At 28.9% G+C, this 18,329-nt stretch overlaps 1 protein-coding gene across 1 annotated transcript in view; it reads right to left on the bottom strand.

The window, feature by feature from the left end:
• The window catches only part of LOC127279124 (cyclin-dependent kinase 5), a 119,354-nt gene that overhangs the window by 8,426 nt on the left and 92,599 nt on the right, over nucleotides 1–18,329 (bottom strand). Inside the window, exons 5-6 of the mRNA XM_051301277.1 lie at nucleotides 17,548–17,719; nucleotides 15,922–16,133 (exon numbers count right to left, since the gene is read on the bottom strand). Of these exons, the coding sequence (XP_051157234.1) occupies nucleotides 15,922–16,133; nucleotides 17,548–17,719 (384 nt within the window). The remainder of the gene's footprint in view (nucleotides 1–15,921; nucleotides 16,134–17,547; nucleotides 17,720–18,329) is intronic.

Below are 18,329 nucleotides of genomic sequence, written 5' to 3'. Positions count from 1 at the left end.
TTAATTCTCTTGTAGATGTGTGTAATGGGAAGGAGGAAATTTTTAATCAAACAAAAGAAAAATTGAAAAATGCAAGTACTACGAAAGAGAAAATTACACTTTTAACTCTCGCGCCTGAATCTTGGGGAATAAAGAAATAGCTAAAGAGTTTAACGTTAGCTACTTTTTGGCTAAAAAGGCAAAAAATTTGGCGAGAAATCATGGAATTTTATCCACACCCAGTCCAAAAAAAGGTCCTCGTTTGCCAGAAGAAGTAACCAATCTCGTAAAAAAATTTTATGAATCTGACGGAAACAGCAAAATGCTTCCGGGAAAGAAAGATTGTCTTTCTATAAAAGAAGATAATGGTTCACGAGTTACTCATCAGAAACGTTTATTATTGGCTAATTTATTTAAATTATACGAAATATTTAAAGAGGAGAATGAAGGCGTCAAAATAAGCATTTCTAAATTTTGTCAATTAAGACCTAAATATTGTGTGAGTGCAGGATCTAGTGGAACACATGTGGTTTGTGTTTGTGTTTACCACGAAAACTTAAAATTAATGATTGAAGGATCTAATTTAAAAAAATTGACTTATGATACTGAAAAGCCATTAAATAATTACACGGATTGTATAAATGTAATTATCTGTCAGAATCCTACGCCTGAATGTTATTTAAATGAATGCCATAAATGTCCTGGTAAGGATGAAATAAAGAATTTGCTGACATTACTTTTTAATACAAATAAAATAAAAGAAATCAAATTTGAAGTGTGGCAAAATACCGACCGTACAACGCTGAAAACAGAAATCATGAAAACAAATTGTTTCATTCAAGATTTTTCCGAAAAACTAATAAACCTGAAAACTCATGATTTCTTAGGACGAAAGCAATCGTCTTCTTTAAACGAATTAAAAAATAATTTATCACCTAACGAATTTCTCATCCAACTAGATTACGCTGAAAATTATGCATTTATTGCTCAAAACAGTGCACAGGCATTTTATTGGAATAATAAGCAAGCTTCATTATTGACAGTGATGATTTATTATAAAAAAGAGAATGAAATAATGAATAAGTCTATGGTTATTATTTCAGATAATTTAATCCATGATTCCGTGTCCGTTTATCAATGTCAACAAGAAATAATTTCATTTCTTAAAAAAAATTTTCATGTAATTAAACTTATTTACTTTACCGATGGAGCTCCTCAACAATTCAAGAATAAAAATAACTTTTCGAATTTGAAATTTCATTATGACGATTTTGGATTGGAAGCAGAGTGGCATTTTCATGTTACGGGGCATGGAAAAGGACCCTGCGATGGTCTGGGTGGGACTTTCAAACGACAAGCTGCACGCGCAAGCTTACAACAGCCGTCAGGAGAACAAATTCTATCCCCTAAAGCACTTTTCACGTGGGCTAAAAGTCATTTTTCAGGAATGGAAATTAGATTCGTTTCAAAGGAAAATTATTTAATTGTAAAAAAAAATCTTCAACATAGATTTGAAAACGCAGTCACAATACCGGGAACACATCAGTATCATGCATTCATTCCTATTTCTCAACAACAAATTTCTTTGAAAAAGTACTCAACATCTTCGAAATCAACAACTTTTCCTTCACATAAAAGACCTCGAAAACGGCAGAGAACTTGATTTTTTTTACACTATGAAAAAAAATTATTTTATTAATTAATAATATTTATTAATTGAACTAATTTATTTGATGTGGAAAAAATGTTTTATAACTAGTTTTACTTGAAAGTTTCTAAGGAAATTCGATTTATGTGACAAATAATACAGCTAATTATGAACGTCATGTGCTTTCATTATTTATATACATAACAATATAAACTTAGATTTGTTTTTATATTACTATATTCAATTTGAAATATTTATTTTTAACATTTCCTATTTTCTTCAAAAAAGAAAACTTCAATAGAAATGTTATTTTCTCCTATAAAAAGCTCATAAAAAATAAACTAACTTTTGTACAAAATTTTGTGACTATTCAATTTAATTTCACAAATCAACAACTTTTCCTATACTAAAAAGGCCTCGAAAACGTCAGAGAACTTGATCAATTTTTTTACTAATTTTATAAAATTATAAAAAATTTAAATATTCTATTATTGTATACGATCTGCGTGTTAAATTGTTATTTGTGAGATTTTAATAAATTATAATACAATAATAATTCTAACAAAATTAATTACTAACAAGACGAGATATCTAATCGTTTATATTTCCAAAAAATATTATTGTAAAATGTTTAAAAAAATTTATTTAAAATATGAATTTATAGTAATGAACAAAATAGTATTAACAAAAAAACAATTTTTTTATGAACTATTATTGTGGTATTTTGATTTCAGAAAAATTTATAAAAATTAAACTCAGGTTAGAGAGAATTTACTAAATATATTGATCTTTAGCTATTTGCAATTAAAAATTTTTCAAATTTAAAAAAATTATTAAGATTAAAATTGAAGTTTTAAAATTTATTTGTTTAAAAATGTCGTAAAAACAAATGCCGCTGTATTTGAACAGAGGTTCTCTATTCATGCAAATTTCAACCCTTTTTAACCTTTGAAACGTCTGAGAATTTTAATTAATTTCTCGAAATCCTCGAAAATGTCCATTATAAACTTTACGGAAATAAAAAATGGAATATTTAAGCTTTCTTTTGACACAGATTTTGTCAAAATCGGAGACAACGTGTTTTGAGATATTTATAAGTTTAACCTTCAAACTACATTTTTTATGCTAATTAAACGTTTTTTTTAAAAAAAATTTTTACAATAATAAAGTTTAGAAATTTCTCTTTCGAAACCACTCATTGCAAAAGTAATTTGATTTAATTAAATGGGAGAAATAATTATTTAAAAAATGTCTTATATTGTCAATTGTTTACTAGGGGTATAATTTTAAAATAGAATGCCCCATATATATTCCAGTTATTTTCAGTTAATTAAGATATTAATAAAAATATTAATTGTTAATAATAATAAATAAACCTGTAAGTCATGTGAAAGGTCCTATTTTTGTGAAATTAATAATAAAATCATACAAACGTTTAATCATACAAACATACAATAATTTTGTATAATGGAATATAATAACAATAATACTGTTACAAACCAATATTTATTTATTTAAATTAATATTTAAATTGAGCTTTTGAGATGGCCCTAAATTTAGTTTGGGGGAGGCACCAAGCTGCCAAGGTCTGAAGGACCTTGTTTGAATTTTGCGGGATCGTGATCCTACTTTTAAAAGTTACGCTCTGCTTGTTATTGTTGTTGGTTGAAAATTGTTGAATTTGATGTGTTAAGACAGGGAAGAGTATAATTTGGAAAAGGTAAGTAGAAAGTATTAAAGTACTTTTAAAAAACAAAAAAAAGAAAATCAACACTGTAATGTAGGGCCACTGTAACGAAACGGCGCAGGCGCTACACGCACAGACTGGTCGGTTAATAAACAAAATTCAATTTAGTAAAATATTTCTTACTAAACTGAATTTTTCCCGCCACAGCTCTCACATGGAGTTCGTCGGTTAGAAGAGTTCTATTTGGTTTTTCGTCCGCCTTTCGTATTATACTTTTCTTTTAAGTTCTACACGGGGGTCCGACGCGCAGACGGGCTAAGTCGCGGCGTTCTTGAGGTCTCGCAACACTTTGCCAGGCTAGAGCTAGGAGAGGTGTTGCTCGGAAGAGTCAAGAAGTTGTACTGCAAATTAATTAGATTTTGCGACTTGCCTCTAGTCCTTGCCTTCAGTGTCAAGGTGGGGAGAAACGAAAATTTAGATGGAAGTAAGGGAAAATTCCTGGGCCTGGTGGGAGTTGCATTTTTGCTGATCTTTTTGATTCCCATGCAGGCTCCGTGGGAACGGAAATGGTCTGTTAATAAGAGACATTTCTGAAAACTATTTTAAAATGACCAAATTAAATTATAATATTATTTAACAAAATTATAACTTAATTTCGTTATAAATGGTGCAATAATTTATTGAAATTATTACAACCACATAGTGGATGACAAGTAAATTGCGTATCCAATTGCGGCTAAACCCATCTCTGTGATCCATGGGTTTTCGTTATTTTGTTGGAAAACGTTGCAACAATTATTTAGTAATAAAGAGAGAGTCTTCTGCAATTGGGCATATCAATGTTTGAAGGTAATATGCGTTCGCATATAATACCGAGTCAGCTGTTAGAACGCACGTGCTTTTGTTTTGGTGCTGTGTTTACAACTTGGGCTTCCAGAGGGGTGAAGGAAGGTTTTACGCACAGATAAGGCAGCGAGTAGAGGCAAGCGTGGCGCGTGTGTGTTAGTGCCCGTAGCACGGCGAGTCCCATGGTGGTGTGAGTCCTGTAACCGAGAAACCCGCGAGCGCACTGTAGTTTTTATGCACAGTGGTTTCTTGCTTGTGTGTGTTGCCTTGGCCGCTCACGCATACGTATGCACCACAATACAGTGTGATGCTTATGTTTGAATATATATTTTCTTTTTATCTTATGCATTTACTATTATTAAAATTTTTTTTTTAATATAATTCTTTTAACATTCGTTTGCATTATTACAGCTTTCTTTGTAAAACGTAGTCTTATTCGCGCAATGTTGCGCAATGTTACATCTCGACATTTTCTTCGTAACATTGCTGCAGCATATTCGCGTGGTGCTTGAACGAGGTAGATGATTAATATTGCAACAATGTTGATTTTCGCCATGCTGCTTCACAACATTGTTACAATGTTTCCAATGATAAAAGACATATGCAACCTTGCGGCAGTGATACTTTTCGCTATCCAGCTTCGTAACACTGTCACAAGGTTACTCTCTGGAGACAAAATTTTTTTTTTTAAACTTAATCTATAACATTTTATATTTGAAAGAAGGGTGCCGAGTCAAGAGTATTCGCGAGCTGCCGACGGCTCCTTATCAGGGTGTCAGGTATCCGTCAACAAGGTCTTGCTGCTTATAGCGAGTCTTGTTGACGAAAAGAGATTAAAATATCATAGACAGTGTTGCCGAATTGAAATTGAATTTTAATTGGTTGCAATCTAGCAACTAAATAATTATGTAACAAATACTAATCATTAAATAATTAATATACGTTAATTCTAAGATTAGTTGATCCTTAATCGATTCAGATTATTTGATCAGGTGATTGACAGCGATGACCTCGTAAGACACCATATGCATGTGTCTACAGAGTGCGAAAAATATGCTACATTGTGTCGGTCTTCTACTCTTATTCTTTGTAGAAGCGAACGACTTTTAATGGTCACGTACTCTGCCGCCCCAACAAGAATAACCGTATCTGCATTTAGGATGAGTCACCTACTTGCCACTGCCACTGCCACCAATAAGTGACTTATCCAAAATGTAGTTACTGCTACTCTTGTTGGGACGGCAGTACTGTGATGACAGTCTTGACCTCTTATGAATTTTAATTGCCGTACTGGTTTATACTGCACTTCTTAATTTCGTATTAATTTTAGGTTTAATATAATAATGCAATAACAATTATACCATACAATAGGTTATACAATATTATGCATTTTACATAATATTATACCACTCTAAGATAATATTATTACTATCATTATTATTAGATATTTTAAATAATGATTTTGAAAAAGATTTTGTGAACGTAACAGGCTCGCTGGATGCGGATTTTGATAAGCATTTTGGTAAGTTATAAAATAACTAATGTTATAATACTATTTAGAATTTATCAATCAGCAGCATTAAATAATAAACATGATGATATCGATCACTCCGAGTCAGAATTAAAATAAATAAAAAAACTATTCTTTACATTTCAATGACACAGTCGTCCTCTTCAGAAACTGAAATTTTTATTATAAATATAAGATACAAATTAAAAAAACAATTTATTTTATAAACAATCATTAAATAAACTTTACCTAAAGATAGTTAACATGTTTTTTAGAAAAATGTAAACTAAGTAGTTTAAAAAAATTGAGAAATGATAAAATATTTAAAGAACGACATTGAATTGACGTCTATGTCGATACAATTGCGAATAGACACTGATCAGTTTTGAAAATATTATATCTTGAATGTTTAACTTTTTTGCTTAAATAATCCAGGGAAATGCATTTATCCTCTATTATCCCTGGCGGATTCGATTTACCTAAAATCGACCCAGCTGGGTCGAATCTAAGTCGAATCTAAGTCGAATTTAGGTAATTATCAAAAAAAAGCTTTAAATTGGTGAAAATTTATAAAAATTAGTATTGTGAGGTTAAATGAACATTCATAGAGTTAATTTTTGTAAGAATTTTAATTATTAACGTGATAAATAATAAATAATTACTTGATATGTGCAAGTGGTAACTGTAGATTTTAACTCGTTGTCAGTTTTCATAATATTTTCAGAAATTAGTGTAAAATGTGTGAAAAAATAATTTATATTTAATAGAAATTGCAAATTTTATTAAATTATTTTATTATTTAACAATCACATTTCATAATAATTGCAATTTAATTAAAAAATAACAGTTTTCTTAAAAGTGACAAGAACTCTATTATACCGACCACACACGGAACAGCGGAACGCGCGCCAAGATTTGAAAAGAGTTACAAATTTTAAACATTCATTAAATAGAAAATATGCAATTTTTTTCTTTATTTATAAAAAAAACTTTAGAATTTTGTTAAAATAATAAAAATTAAGCTGATATATTTTTCTTAAATTTTTACTTATAACTTTTTAAAAAATTCTTAAATAAAAGATCAAAAAATTTAGTTAAATTTGTATTTTGCCATCATAATTTTTTAACAAAAATATAATTTTTTAGACATAAAAATAAGAAAAATTTACATTAAAACTTATTTAACAATTACATTTTTTTAACAAAATTCTTTTTTTTTAAAAAAAAAAGTTGCAGATTTTTTATTTCATATTCACAATTCTTTAATGAAATTGTTTTTTAATACAAGTTATAAAAAAATTAATCATTTATTTATACTAATGCTAATAATCACTAATTTTAAGTAATAGGATAGCTGGAAATTTGTGCTCCCTGCATGCTGCTGCCATCTAACGGCGTCTGCAACTAATATAGGGCGATAGTTAAAAATAAAGAAATAGTGATTATTAGTATTAATATAAGTAAATTGGTATAAATAAATGATTAATTCGGCATTTCTGAGAAAATTTTTATAAAATGATTATCTTTTATGGTTAATCAAATATATTTAATTAATGAAATTAAGATAATAATGAAATAGTTGTAATTAACAATTTGAATTTTCCCGCCAGAAGATCATGTGCATTCATATTCGCGCACTTTTACCGTGTGTGGTCGGTATAGTAGAGTTCTTATCACTTTTAAGAAAACTTTTTTTTAAAATTAAATTGCAATTATTTTAAACTGTGCTCGATAAATAATAAAATAATTAATAAAATTTGCAATTTCTATTAAATATAAATTATTTTTTCACACATTTTACACTAATTTCTGAAAATATTATGAAAACTGACAACGAGTTAAAATCTACAGTTACCACTTGCACATATCAAGTAATTATTTATTATTTATCACGTTAATAATTAAAATTCTTACAAAAATTAACTCTATGAATGTTCATTTAACCTCACAATACTAATTTTTATAAATTTTCATCAATTTAAAGCTTTTTTTTGATAATTACCTAAATTCGACTTAGATTCGACCCAGCTGGGTCGATTTTAGGTAAATCGAATCCGCCAGGGATAATATTAAGAACTTTGATTTTTATTTTTTAATGAGAAAATGAAACGTTTTATTACCAGTTTTACTATGAAAGAAGAAATGATTCAAACTATTACTGATTGTGTCTATATGTTTTGGTGTCAAGTCATATGTAAGGCATCGCAGCAGAAATTGAAGTTGAGATGAAAAACGTGCGATATCCGATTACCAAACCAAAGATGTTCGTTGTATCAATATTTTGTGACTATTGATGAAATATTTCATTTTTTATTAACTTTTGTTAGTTCATTAATTAATATCTCGAAAAATATAAAATTATCACTGACTTACACAATATCTAAATTAAATCTCCGTAATTTGAAAAAAAATATTCATAATTGAAAATTTGCCGTTTAAGTTCCAAAAAATTTACTTCCATCAATGTTCCGCCTCTATAACTGTCATACTCTCGAACAACGAAAATGTTAGACGGATATAGATAATATCCCGAAAACTCAGCAAACAAGCCGCACAAAATTTTAACAGCTTGGTGAGTCGCAATAGGCCAAAAAGCAACCTGATACACTCCAAACTGTTCTTCAAGATCCAGAATTCTTCGAGAAAGAATGCGACAGTGAATAAGGCACCAATTATTTGAAGTTAACGCGGAAAAATTAAGATTATTTCTACAAAAAGGCGAACCATAAACCGTACTATTGTCTCTTGTTTGCGATGTCAAATTTGCAACCGAAGCTTCTTCACGAAATTCCTGTTCAACGGTAGGAACGTTTTCCGACATTTCTTTGCAGAAGAACAAACTAGTCAATCAGAAGATTAAATTAACACTAAATGAATATTTACCCGAAGCCCCACCACCATCATTATCAGAGGATTGAAAAACACATTCCTTAAGGTTCAATCACCGTTCAACTCCGGAAAGATACTGACCTAAGTCACCATCAAGGGAGCAGGAATAATCAACACACATCCTTGGAATTGACAATATTTATTGTGCTGATATGTTTCAATACTCGATCACATTTAAGGATCAACTTACCTCTTATCTCACGTGTCAATTTGCAATCGGCCTCTCATTTACCCTTTTTAAACTTTACAGAAACCTACATCTGCACCAATCTTCCTTGTTGCACCAAGTAAACACAATTTGTTCAATATCACGTCTTCCAAAAACTGTAAAAATTTTCTCTTCCTTTTATCGAGGACGATAAAAACACTAAGAGAGGAGGACTGTTACATCCCGACTATTTAAAAATAATTTTTACATAATTATAGATATATACATGTGGGGTAAAATTTCTGTAGCGAACTAAGTTAAAAAAGTTGATCGGATTGGGCTGTAACTTGCACATAGTTTACTCCTAGGGGTGAGTAATTTAACCACGAAATATTGTTAGGTTTTTTCAAAAACTGTCGAAGAGGAAGGGGGTTGAATTTGTTTGAAAAATTTAGACAGTGAATATTTGAAGACTTGTAACATTTAAACAGAAAGAAGAAGAAAAATTTGTCCTATGTTTTCGAAAGGTTTTTTTCTTCTCTTTCAAATGGTGTAAAAAAATTTTCGAAAAATTTAAATTTTGACCCTTTTTTTCAAAATTAAACATTTTTTCGAGTTTTTTTTAAGTTCGGTCCTTTTTATTTTTTTTATTTATTTTTTTTTTGAAAGCAAAAAATGTGTATTTTCACCACAAAAAATATTGTGATGTCCTTTTTTGTTATTTTCGAGATATTAATTAATTAATGTTAATAAAAAATGAAATATTTCACAAATAAATAAAGTTATTTCAATCCTAAAGGTACCAATTGCAAGCTGACGTTATTTCGCATCCAACGAGCCCTATATATACTATTTTGGATTAGAGGATTTTCTATAAACAATTGCCATGTTAGCCAAATGTTTATTAACAATCCACTAACTCAAAGTACTTCATATAGGGCTCGTTGGATGCTGAATTATGTCAACTTTCATTTAGTAACGTCAGAATTACGATACCTTTATTCGTTTTTAAAATTTATAAATTTTTATTGACATTAATTAAGTAATTAACTAATATCTCGAAAATAACAAAAAAGGACATCTCAATATTTTTTTTTGTGGTGAAAATACACATTTTTTGCTTACAAAAAAAATAAATAAAAAAAATAAAAATGACCGAACTTGAAAAAAATTCGAAAAAATGTTTAATTTTTAAAAAAGGGTTAAAATTTGAATTTTTTTTCAGTAATCGCAAGAGCAAAAAAAAATTTGTAAAACATATATGTCAAAATTTTTTTTGTTTACTTACATAATATTTACAATTTTTAGTTAATTAATTAACTATTAAGGTTAATAAAAAATAATATATTTTACAAACAAATAAAGTTATCGTAATTCTGACGTTACTAAATGAAAGTTGACATAATTCCGCATCCAACGAGCCCTATATGAAGTACTTTGGGTTAGTGGATTGTTAATAAACATTTGGCTAAAATGGCAATTGTTTATAGAAAATCCAAATAGTCCATATAGGGCTCGTTGGTTGCGGAATAACGTCAGCTGTTAATTGGTACCTTCAGGATTGCAATAACTTTATTTATTTCGACGCCTTCCGTTGATAAAATGCGTATTTAAAGTCAAATGTAATATAATCCTAACTCAAAATAAAATGCAATATGAAGTTGCCTAAAAATTTCTGAAATAAAATTCTTTTTCAATTTTCAGTGCAAGAAAATGCTTATTCACAATTGCCTGTTAAAAAAGAAAAGTGAAGTCAGGGTCGAAATAAAATTTTTATAACATTTCTTGTCATATTGAAAACTAACAGTTTAATTTTATTTTGCATATGAAATGTTTCTGAAATACAAATTAATAAAATAAATAATTAAATTGAATAAGTTTAATTTAATAGAAAAATATATTAAAATAAAAACGTTTTAATAATATTATAATAATTAACACAACAGAGTTAAAAATTTTAATAGAGAACAATTTAAAATATGAGTTTTATATGTAAAATTTATCGTTACTGAAGTATTACAAAAGTCAAAAAATTTACTTGATATTGAAATGAAAACCATCATTACCATTGGCAAAAATGCTTTTTGTGAACCATTTTCGAATATTTCGTCCAGTGACACTCATTAATCATTTTTCAATTTTAATATTCCACAAAATGAATCAAATCTTTTAGAATGTAGCAATTTGAAACATGAAAATAATGATAAAAACTTGGAAGCTATGAATTTTTTTTGACGATGATAATGAATTGGAAACTATGAACTTTTCTGACGATAATTTGGCCTTAAATGAAGTTTATTTATCTTCTAAAGAAGAAATTTAAACTTCTGACTCTAATGAAACACAAGATATTTCATTCGATATTGACAATCCTGAAGTATACAGTAAACATCACTATTCACAAAAAAAATTGTTCTTGCTCGTTCAATGAAAAGAACTTGTGGCCCTGGTTGTCGATTTAAATGCGAGACAAAAATTTCCGACGATGCAAGAAAAACTTTTTTTAATGACAATTGGAGTATTCCAGAACACACCAGAAAATATGACTTTCTTCTGAGACACGTCATCAAAGGGTCAGATATGAAGGAAAATGTGGGAAAAAATTCTACAAGAGAATGGATGGATAGTAATAGAAATTAAAAAAAATATATCAACATTTTTTTCCAAAAATACTCAAAAAAACAAATTTCGAAATTTTAAAAAAATTTTTTTAAAATTTTTTTTCGAGGTACACCTCGAAATTTTTTTTAAAAGTGTTCGTCTAAATACCCCATTTGACATATATTTTTTAAAAAATTTTTGAAGAGGTACTTAGGGGCGAAAAAAATTAAAGTTTTCAAAAAACACATTTTACTCTTGAACTACTGGACTAGAAATAAAATTGGGTTATATTTGAGGTTATGTTGTAAATAAAGGTAATATTAACAAAAAAATTTATGGTAATTTTTGCAAGGTACACTTCAAAAAGTTTTTTGACTATTTTTTTGAATATTCTTTTCTATGTACATACTTTATAGCATAAAAAGACTGAACTAAAGATGATTCTCGTAAGCTGATTGGAATGAATGGGACTGAAGAATTCGATTTATGTAGGCTTGAAAACGGCTGATTGGAATTAGTGGGTATGAAGAATTTGATTTATGTAGCCCTAAACTTCATCACAAATACCAACATCAGACTGGAACCTTTTCCCAAACGTGTTGTTCAGAAATGCTGCAATTTTTAAATAACTCGCGATTTTTGGTATCAATTTATTATCAATTTTATGATCCAAAAGTCGATATTTTTGTTTAATAATGCCATGCACTGATTCAACAGCCCAGCGAATTTTTGTGACAAAACGCGAATCATTGGATTCTTCTGTGGATAACTGCTTTCTTTTACCTATTAAAGCTAGCATTAGAACTCTAAAATTATCTGCACCCAATGTAGCTTTAACGTCGTGGAAACCACGGTCGAGAACAAAAATATCGCCTTCTTCCAAGATTTTACGCAAACCGTTTTGATCCTTCATTACGTCTTCTAAAATTGATACATCATTTTGGTTTGCTAAATGTGGCCCAAGCATATCAACAACAAAACCATCTGTAGTGCATATACCCTACCGAAAGAGTGGTACTGGAATGGTACTGAATTGGACTTGGCTTGAGTTCCACTTCAGTACCACTACCTGATAACCTATAAGAAGACATTTTTAAAGTACTTTAACAATAGTTTTAAAGGTATGTTAGAACAGCAAAACGTCTCTCACGATATCCGTGTAAAACAGCAAAAAAAAACATAATAGTTTGTAGAAAATTTCAGTTAAGTTTGGAAATTATATTGCAATCCCTCCTTGAACAATAGACTCCAAGGTCCTTTGTTGAAGGATTACAATTTTAACCCGAGTTTTATTGCTTAAAAAATTTGTACATATTTGAAAACGTTTTTATACGGCGCTGGTTTTTGATGCGCACGCAAAAAGTAGGAGAAAGGCACCCGACACTTGCCAAGATTATAGGCGTGGAAAAAATCAGACACATATCGAGATCCAACACTTATCAAACCCGACACTTACCGAAATTGTACTGTATTATTATTTATTATAAAAATTAGTTTAAAAATTTAAGTTATTAATGATAATTGTTATTAGTAATTATATTAGACTTAATAGCTATTAAAATTATTAATATTATAATTAATCAAATAATATATTCTTTTAACAAAGAGTTTTTTAATTATTCAGAGTTGAAACTGGTGCAAATATGTTATCGTTTAATAAAAAAAATTAAACGTATGTTTAAAAAAGGCTAATTTTAATAAAATACGTGTGTGAATCGATATCTATTGTTCTTTATATACAAATCTTAAAGAAATATGTTAATGTGAATGTCATGAATATAAATATATTTTTAAAATTTCGCGGTACTGTCTGCAGAACTTTTGTCCACCAATGTGCACAACATCCTACGGCTTGTGAAATAGACCTATTGTAAAGTTACGCTTTTCATAATTTTAAATACAATTAAAGTACATAATAGACTTAAAACATAAATTTTTTAAAAATATTAATTATTTTATTAAATTTTTATATAGTATTTCTAGTATAACCGAATTTTTAAAAATTTATGGGGAAATTTTTTTTTTAGTGGAGAATCAGTTTTGATCGGGGGGGAAAACATCTTAGCAATCTGGCAACCCTGCGTATTTCCCTCTCCCTACATCAAAGAGGTATTAGCAAAAGCGCTAAAAGCAACTGCAGATCTTAGCAGACTTTTTGCAAACATTGGAGGACCGCGATCAACAAAAAGACGACTTCTGCTCTCAGTGACAAATTCCATCCTACTCTATGGGAGTGAATTAACAGCAAACTCCTTACTGAAGGAGCAGTACAGAAAGGGAATGGACTCTGTTCAACGTTTAGGGGCAAGACAGATGGAACAAAGAAAGCAAAGGCAGATGGACCTTTAGATTGATACCAAATATTAAAACGTGGCTAAATAGATAAAGCGGAAAGGTAAATTATTATTAAACCCAACTACTGTCTAGCCATGGCTATTTCACAGCCTTTTTACATAAAATAAAAAAAGTAGAATCACCAGCATGTATATACGGAGACTCTGAAAAAGACGACGTAAATCACACTTTTTTCCACTGCACATGATGGAACCAGGAAAGAAAAAAATTAAATTTTTAAAAATGTTATTAGATGTGAAAACGTGGTATATGATATCCACCTACTCCGAAAGGCTACTAAATATAAAGAAGACTGATTTAGACTCCACTAGACAAGGAATATAAGATTATTTATTTATTTTACAAATTGACGTTGACATATTTATTATTTGATTTTATTTTAAAACGATTTATTTATCTATTTACGTAGAAATTAAAAAAAAAAATTTGTAATTTTTGACGAGACTAAAACAGAAATCCAGGCTGGGCATAAGACAAAGAAGAGCCGAAGCACTGCTAAGAGTCGTAAGTGACCTCAACCCCTGAAGAAATGCGAAAGCGAATACCGGGGGTTAGTTGGTAGGCGTGCATGGGGGGTGTTTGGGTGCGGTAAAGGCGGCTGCAGAAGTCAGGATCGGTACAGTCCCACACAGTCCTAAGATCAGGCAGTGCGTAAAGCATTTCACCTCCTCCTCTCAAAAAAAAATATATATATATATATGAAGGGTAGCATGACAAAAGGGGTCAAGCGCCAATTTATCGAAAATGAGGTTTTTGCATAAAAAAATCAAGAAAATTCATTAACACATTTCTGTAGAAGGATTTCCTTTTTTATTGCGTATTTAAATCAGTTTTTAATAAAAATTAAATTAATAAAATAGCCTCAAATTTACTTTATTGCAACCTGATTGAAAAACAAAAGAAAGTGGTGAGTCAATAATATTATGCATAACTTGACAAATTTAAAAACATTGCTTTTTACAAACCGAAAATGCCTCGCAGATGCGAAAAAATCTATTAATAAAAAAGATATTGTTAAAAAGAAACGATATGAAGTTGAAATGTTTTTATGAATTTCATTCTTCACATTTTTATCCATCTGTTCAATTTTGATCAAAAATATTATTTTTTTAGGTTTTATTTTAATATTTTATTTTAATTTTATTTTAATAATATTTTAATTAATAAAATTAATAATAATAATAATATATTTTCAATTTTAAACAATTTTAAAATCATTTTGTTATTAATTTTTAAATATTTTTATGATTATACTAAGTGAACAATTGAATTTAAAGATGAAAGTATTGCTCAATTCCAAAGCAAGCAATTAATTCGTAATTTTCTTGAAAACAAACAATTTTTTAAAGGAATTTTTTTTCTATTCATTTCATGGATTCCATAGAAAGAAACTAATTTTCCAGTTTTTCTTTAAACTGTATATTTTTTTATAATTAATGTTTAAAGAAAATGTGCGCAGTTGATATAACCTCAAGGTACCACAGTTTTTTTAATTTTATCGTTAATATGTAGGTTTATTTCAACAAATTGTTGTTTATTTATTAAAACACACTAATATATCGAAACGGTTTTCTCAGTTTTTTTTAAATGACCTGCAAAATGTTTAAAAATGTTTTTTTTACTTCCTGTAAAAACAGTGAATTGGCGCTTGACCCCTTTTGCACAGAATATTTCCCTTAAAACAAGCACTTTTTTTGTTTTTTTTCACATTCTATCGGCCTACGACATATATAATATTTACAATGAATAAAAGTATTAAATTAATTAACATTTCACCTCACCATATTTCATTGAAACTTAATATTTTCGCTCACCATTAGTATTGTTTCACTCTTTTCATTTTTATCTTTTAATAGCTTATACTTATTTATCATTCCTGTAACGTCGTTTCGTTTCTTTAAAGCTTAAAACTTTCGCCGCAATGGGACTCTTCGATTATTGCATTCACTGTAACACCCAATAGGGTATTTCATTGGATATTTCGCGAATACCGTATTGGCAGGTTGATAGTCCTAATGCGTAAATCGGTACCTCCCAATATTTTTTTACAGCGGTGTAATAATTTATTTTTTAAAAAAATATTACCATATATGAACAAAAGATTGCTAACTAAAAAATAAAAATGTTTTAATGATTATAAATTGTACTAAAAATTTCACCAGCCTGCATCAGACAACGTAAAACGCCATTTGGAACGCTCTGCCAGTGAAGTGGTTATTTGTATTGTATGCGTGAATTATGAATTTTAACAAATTTACCTGTAGCAAATCTTTCCCTCTAGCTGTCAATTTAGGAGTAACTTGAGGTAATCCTTGAGTCGGATGATACTGAGGAAATGGTTTATAGTCAGGAAGAGTCGTAAGATCTGACCACGTTTCATCTGTGGGCGTACCTAACATCTTAAATATTCGTTTTAATTGATCGTCGACATCTGATCCTGGAAACAGTGGTCTCCCAGCATTCGCTAATTCTAAAAAAAGAATAGAAAAAGTATTTATCCACTTCTCATTAATATTGTTCTTCATTAATTTTTTACAATTTCTTTTTTGTTTTAAAAATTAGTATACTAGGTTGACTGTCCGTAGAATATGATCCTACATTACTAATTTATAATTAGATCTCTCTATTCTTTCGGTTTCTTGTCAATATAATTTTATTAATTGTCATTATCAAACAGCATAAGCAAGTGGTAGTAAATCTTGGTTTTAGTGCAATAGTTATTTTCAAATACATAACGTGTTCAAGGCAGTAGTTAAAAAATTACTTTTTTAAATCAAAAACTTTAAACGCGTTTTTCTCAAAACAACTTTTTTCGCGCGCCGTGCATACAGCTCATATAATTTTTAACCGATTTTCATGAAACTTACCAGAAATCTTCTTTAACTTACTGGTTATTGCATGACAAGCTGCTTTAAAAAAAAATTTTAAGAATTTTTTGTAAATTGTTTATAAAAAAAATTGATTTTTTTCAAATTTTTTTTTAATTCTCTCTTCGTTATACAAAGCGTATTTGTATCTTTTAACGATAAAAATTTTATTTTTTGATTTTGGTTGAGATTTGAGACCTGTAGGCTGCACGGCGCAAAACCAAATATCAAACTTTAAACGTCAGTAACGCCACCATTTTGTAACATTTTTAATTTAAAAAATTATTATACATAGTTTGTATTGTACACTTCAAGGTATACTTTATTTCAATTCAATAAACTTTACTACTAAGCAGGAAATCCTTCACAGAACACTCATCGAGCTCCGCTTAAAATCGTAATTTTTTATATATTTTCAATTAATTTTTTTTTGTTCATGATTTTGATTTGAAAATTTCATAAAATTCAAATAATCGAAGATTCGTAGAGTTTACGTCATATAAATTGATATTTAAAAACTATTTTCGCGTAGTGAAAGATCATGTGCTATTGTACATTTAAAATTGATTACACTAGATTGTTATTATTTATTATGTTGTCTTATTTTTTTGCCATCATGTAATTCTGTGAAAATGCTCTTAACTCTTAACCATTCAGAATTTATTGAGAATTATTGTTATTGATGCTAACATTGACTCATCGGTGAGTCTGGCACTCAACACTCCGTAATTTGTTAAAAATGTAATAATTTTTTTTGTTAGAGTAAATTAATTAAGACCCTTATCGATCATAAACCCGAAGGTGAGAACAACAATTATTAATTTTTTTAACCTCACAAATTTTAAGTTAATTTGTGTTTGCTCAAATGTTTTCGATAATGAGTTAAATGATTTTAAAATAATTGATTCTGTTATGATATTTTAAAATTTTGTAGGTTTAATGATCGGAGGTTAATGTATATAATTATTTCTTTTGACCGTATCAAAATATAGATTAAGTTAAAAATATAATACGTACCTGCAAATATACAACCAGCACTCCACATATCAATGGAAGTTGTGTAAAGCTTAGCTCCGAACAAAACATCAGGTGGTCGATACCATAAAGTCACAACTTCTGCAGAATAACATTTAACTGGGATTCCAAAAGCTCTCGCTAATCCAAAATCAGCAAGCTTTAGCTCTCCATTCTATAAATTATGAATTAAAATTATTGATTTACACATCAGAAAGTTAAAACTTAGTGTTACTTTTAAGTCATCTTCTAATATATATATATATATATGTTACGGTAAAAGCCCGAAGTTGGTAAATGTGCACATTTACTGGTTAATGTGCACAATTACCAATGCAGTTGGTAAAAGTGAGAAATGTCTGTTTTAAATTAAAAATTTCGTACATTTACCAAGTAAATTGGTAATTGTGCACAATCACCAACAGAAATTGGAAAATGTACGAAATGTCTAAATTGAATCAAAGATTTCTCACTCGTACCAACTACCTTGGTAAATGTAGATAGTTTGTTTTGTTTATATTTCAATTAAATAGTAATCAAATGCCTATAAAGGAAACAGAATAATTAGAATAGAATGTTTATTCTGCTAACCTCAGTATTTCGTTTAGTTCGCTTTCGACAGTGAAATTGCGAGTATATTTTAAATTTTGCCTGTAAAAATGAGTGAAGAAATTGTAATTTCCGAAGTGAAAAAAAAATTTTATGAAATTGCAACAAAGATTATAGAAGGGAAAAAAAATAATTCTGTTTATTTGTCGGAAGTAGAGTATAATAAGGTGTTGAAA

This window comes from Leptopilina boulardi, unplaced genomic scaffold (assembly GCF_019393585.1).
Source record: "Leptopilina boulardi isolate dan_hultmark-lab unplaced genomic scaffold, ZJU_Lbou_2.1 LbouV2_214, whole genome shotgun sequence".
NCBI lineage: Eukaryota > Metazoa > Arthropoda > Insecta > Hymenoptera > Figitidae > Leptopilina > Leptopilina boulardi.
Note: the sequence above shows the minus strand (reverse complement) of the source record. Positions and strands in the feature narration are given on the sequence as shown.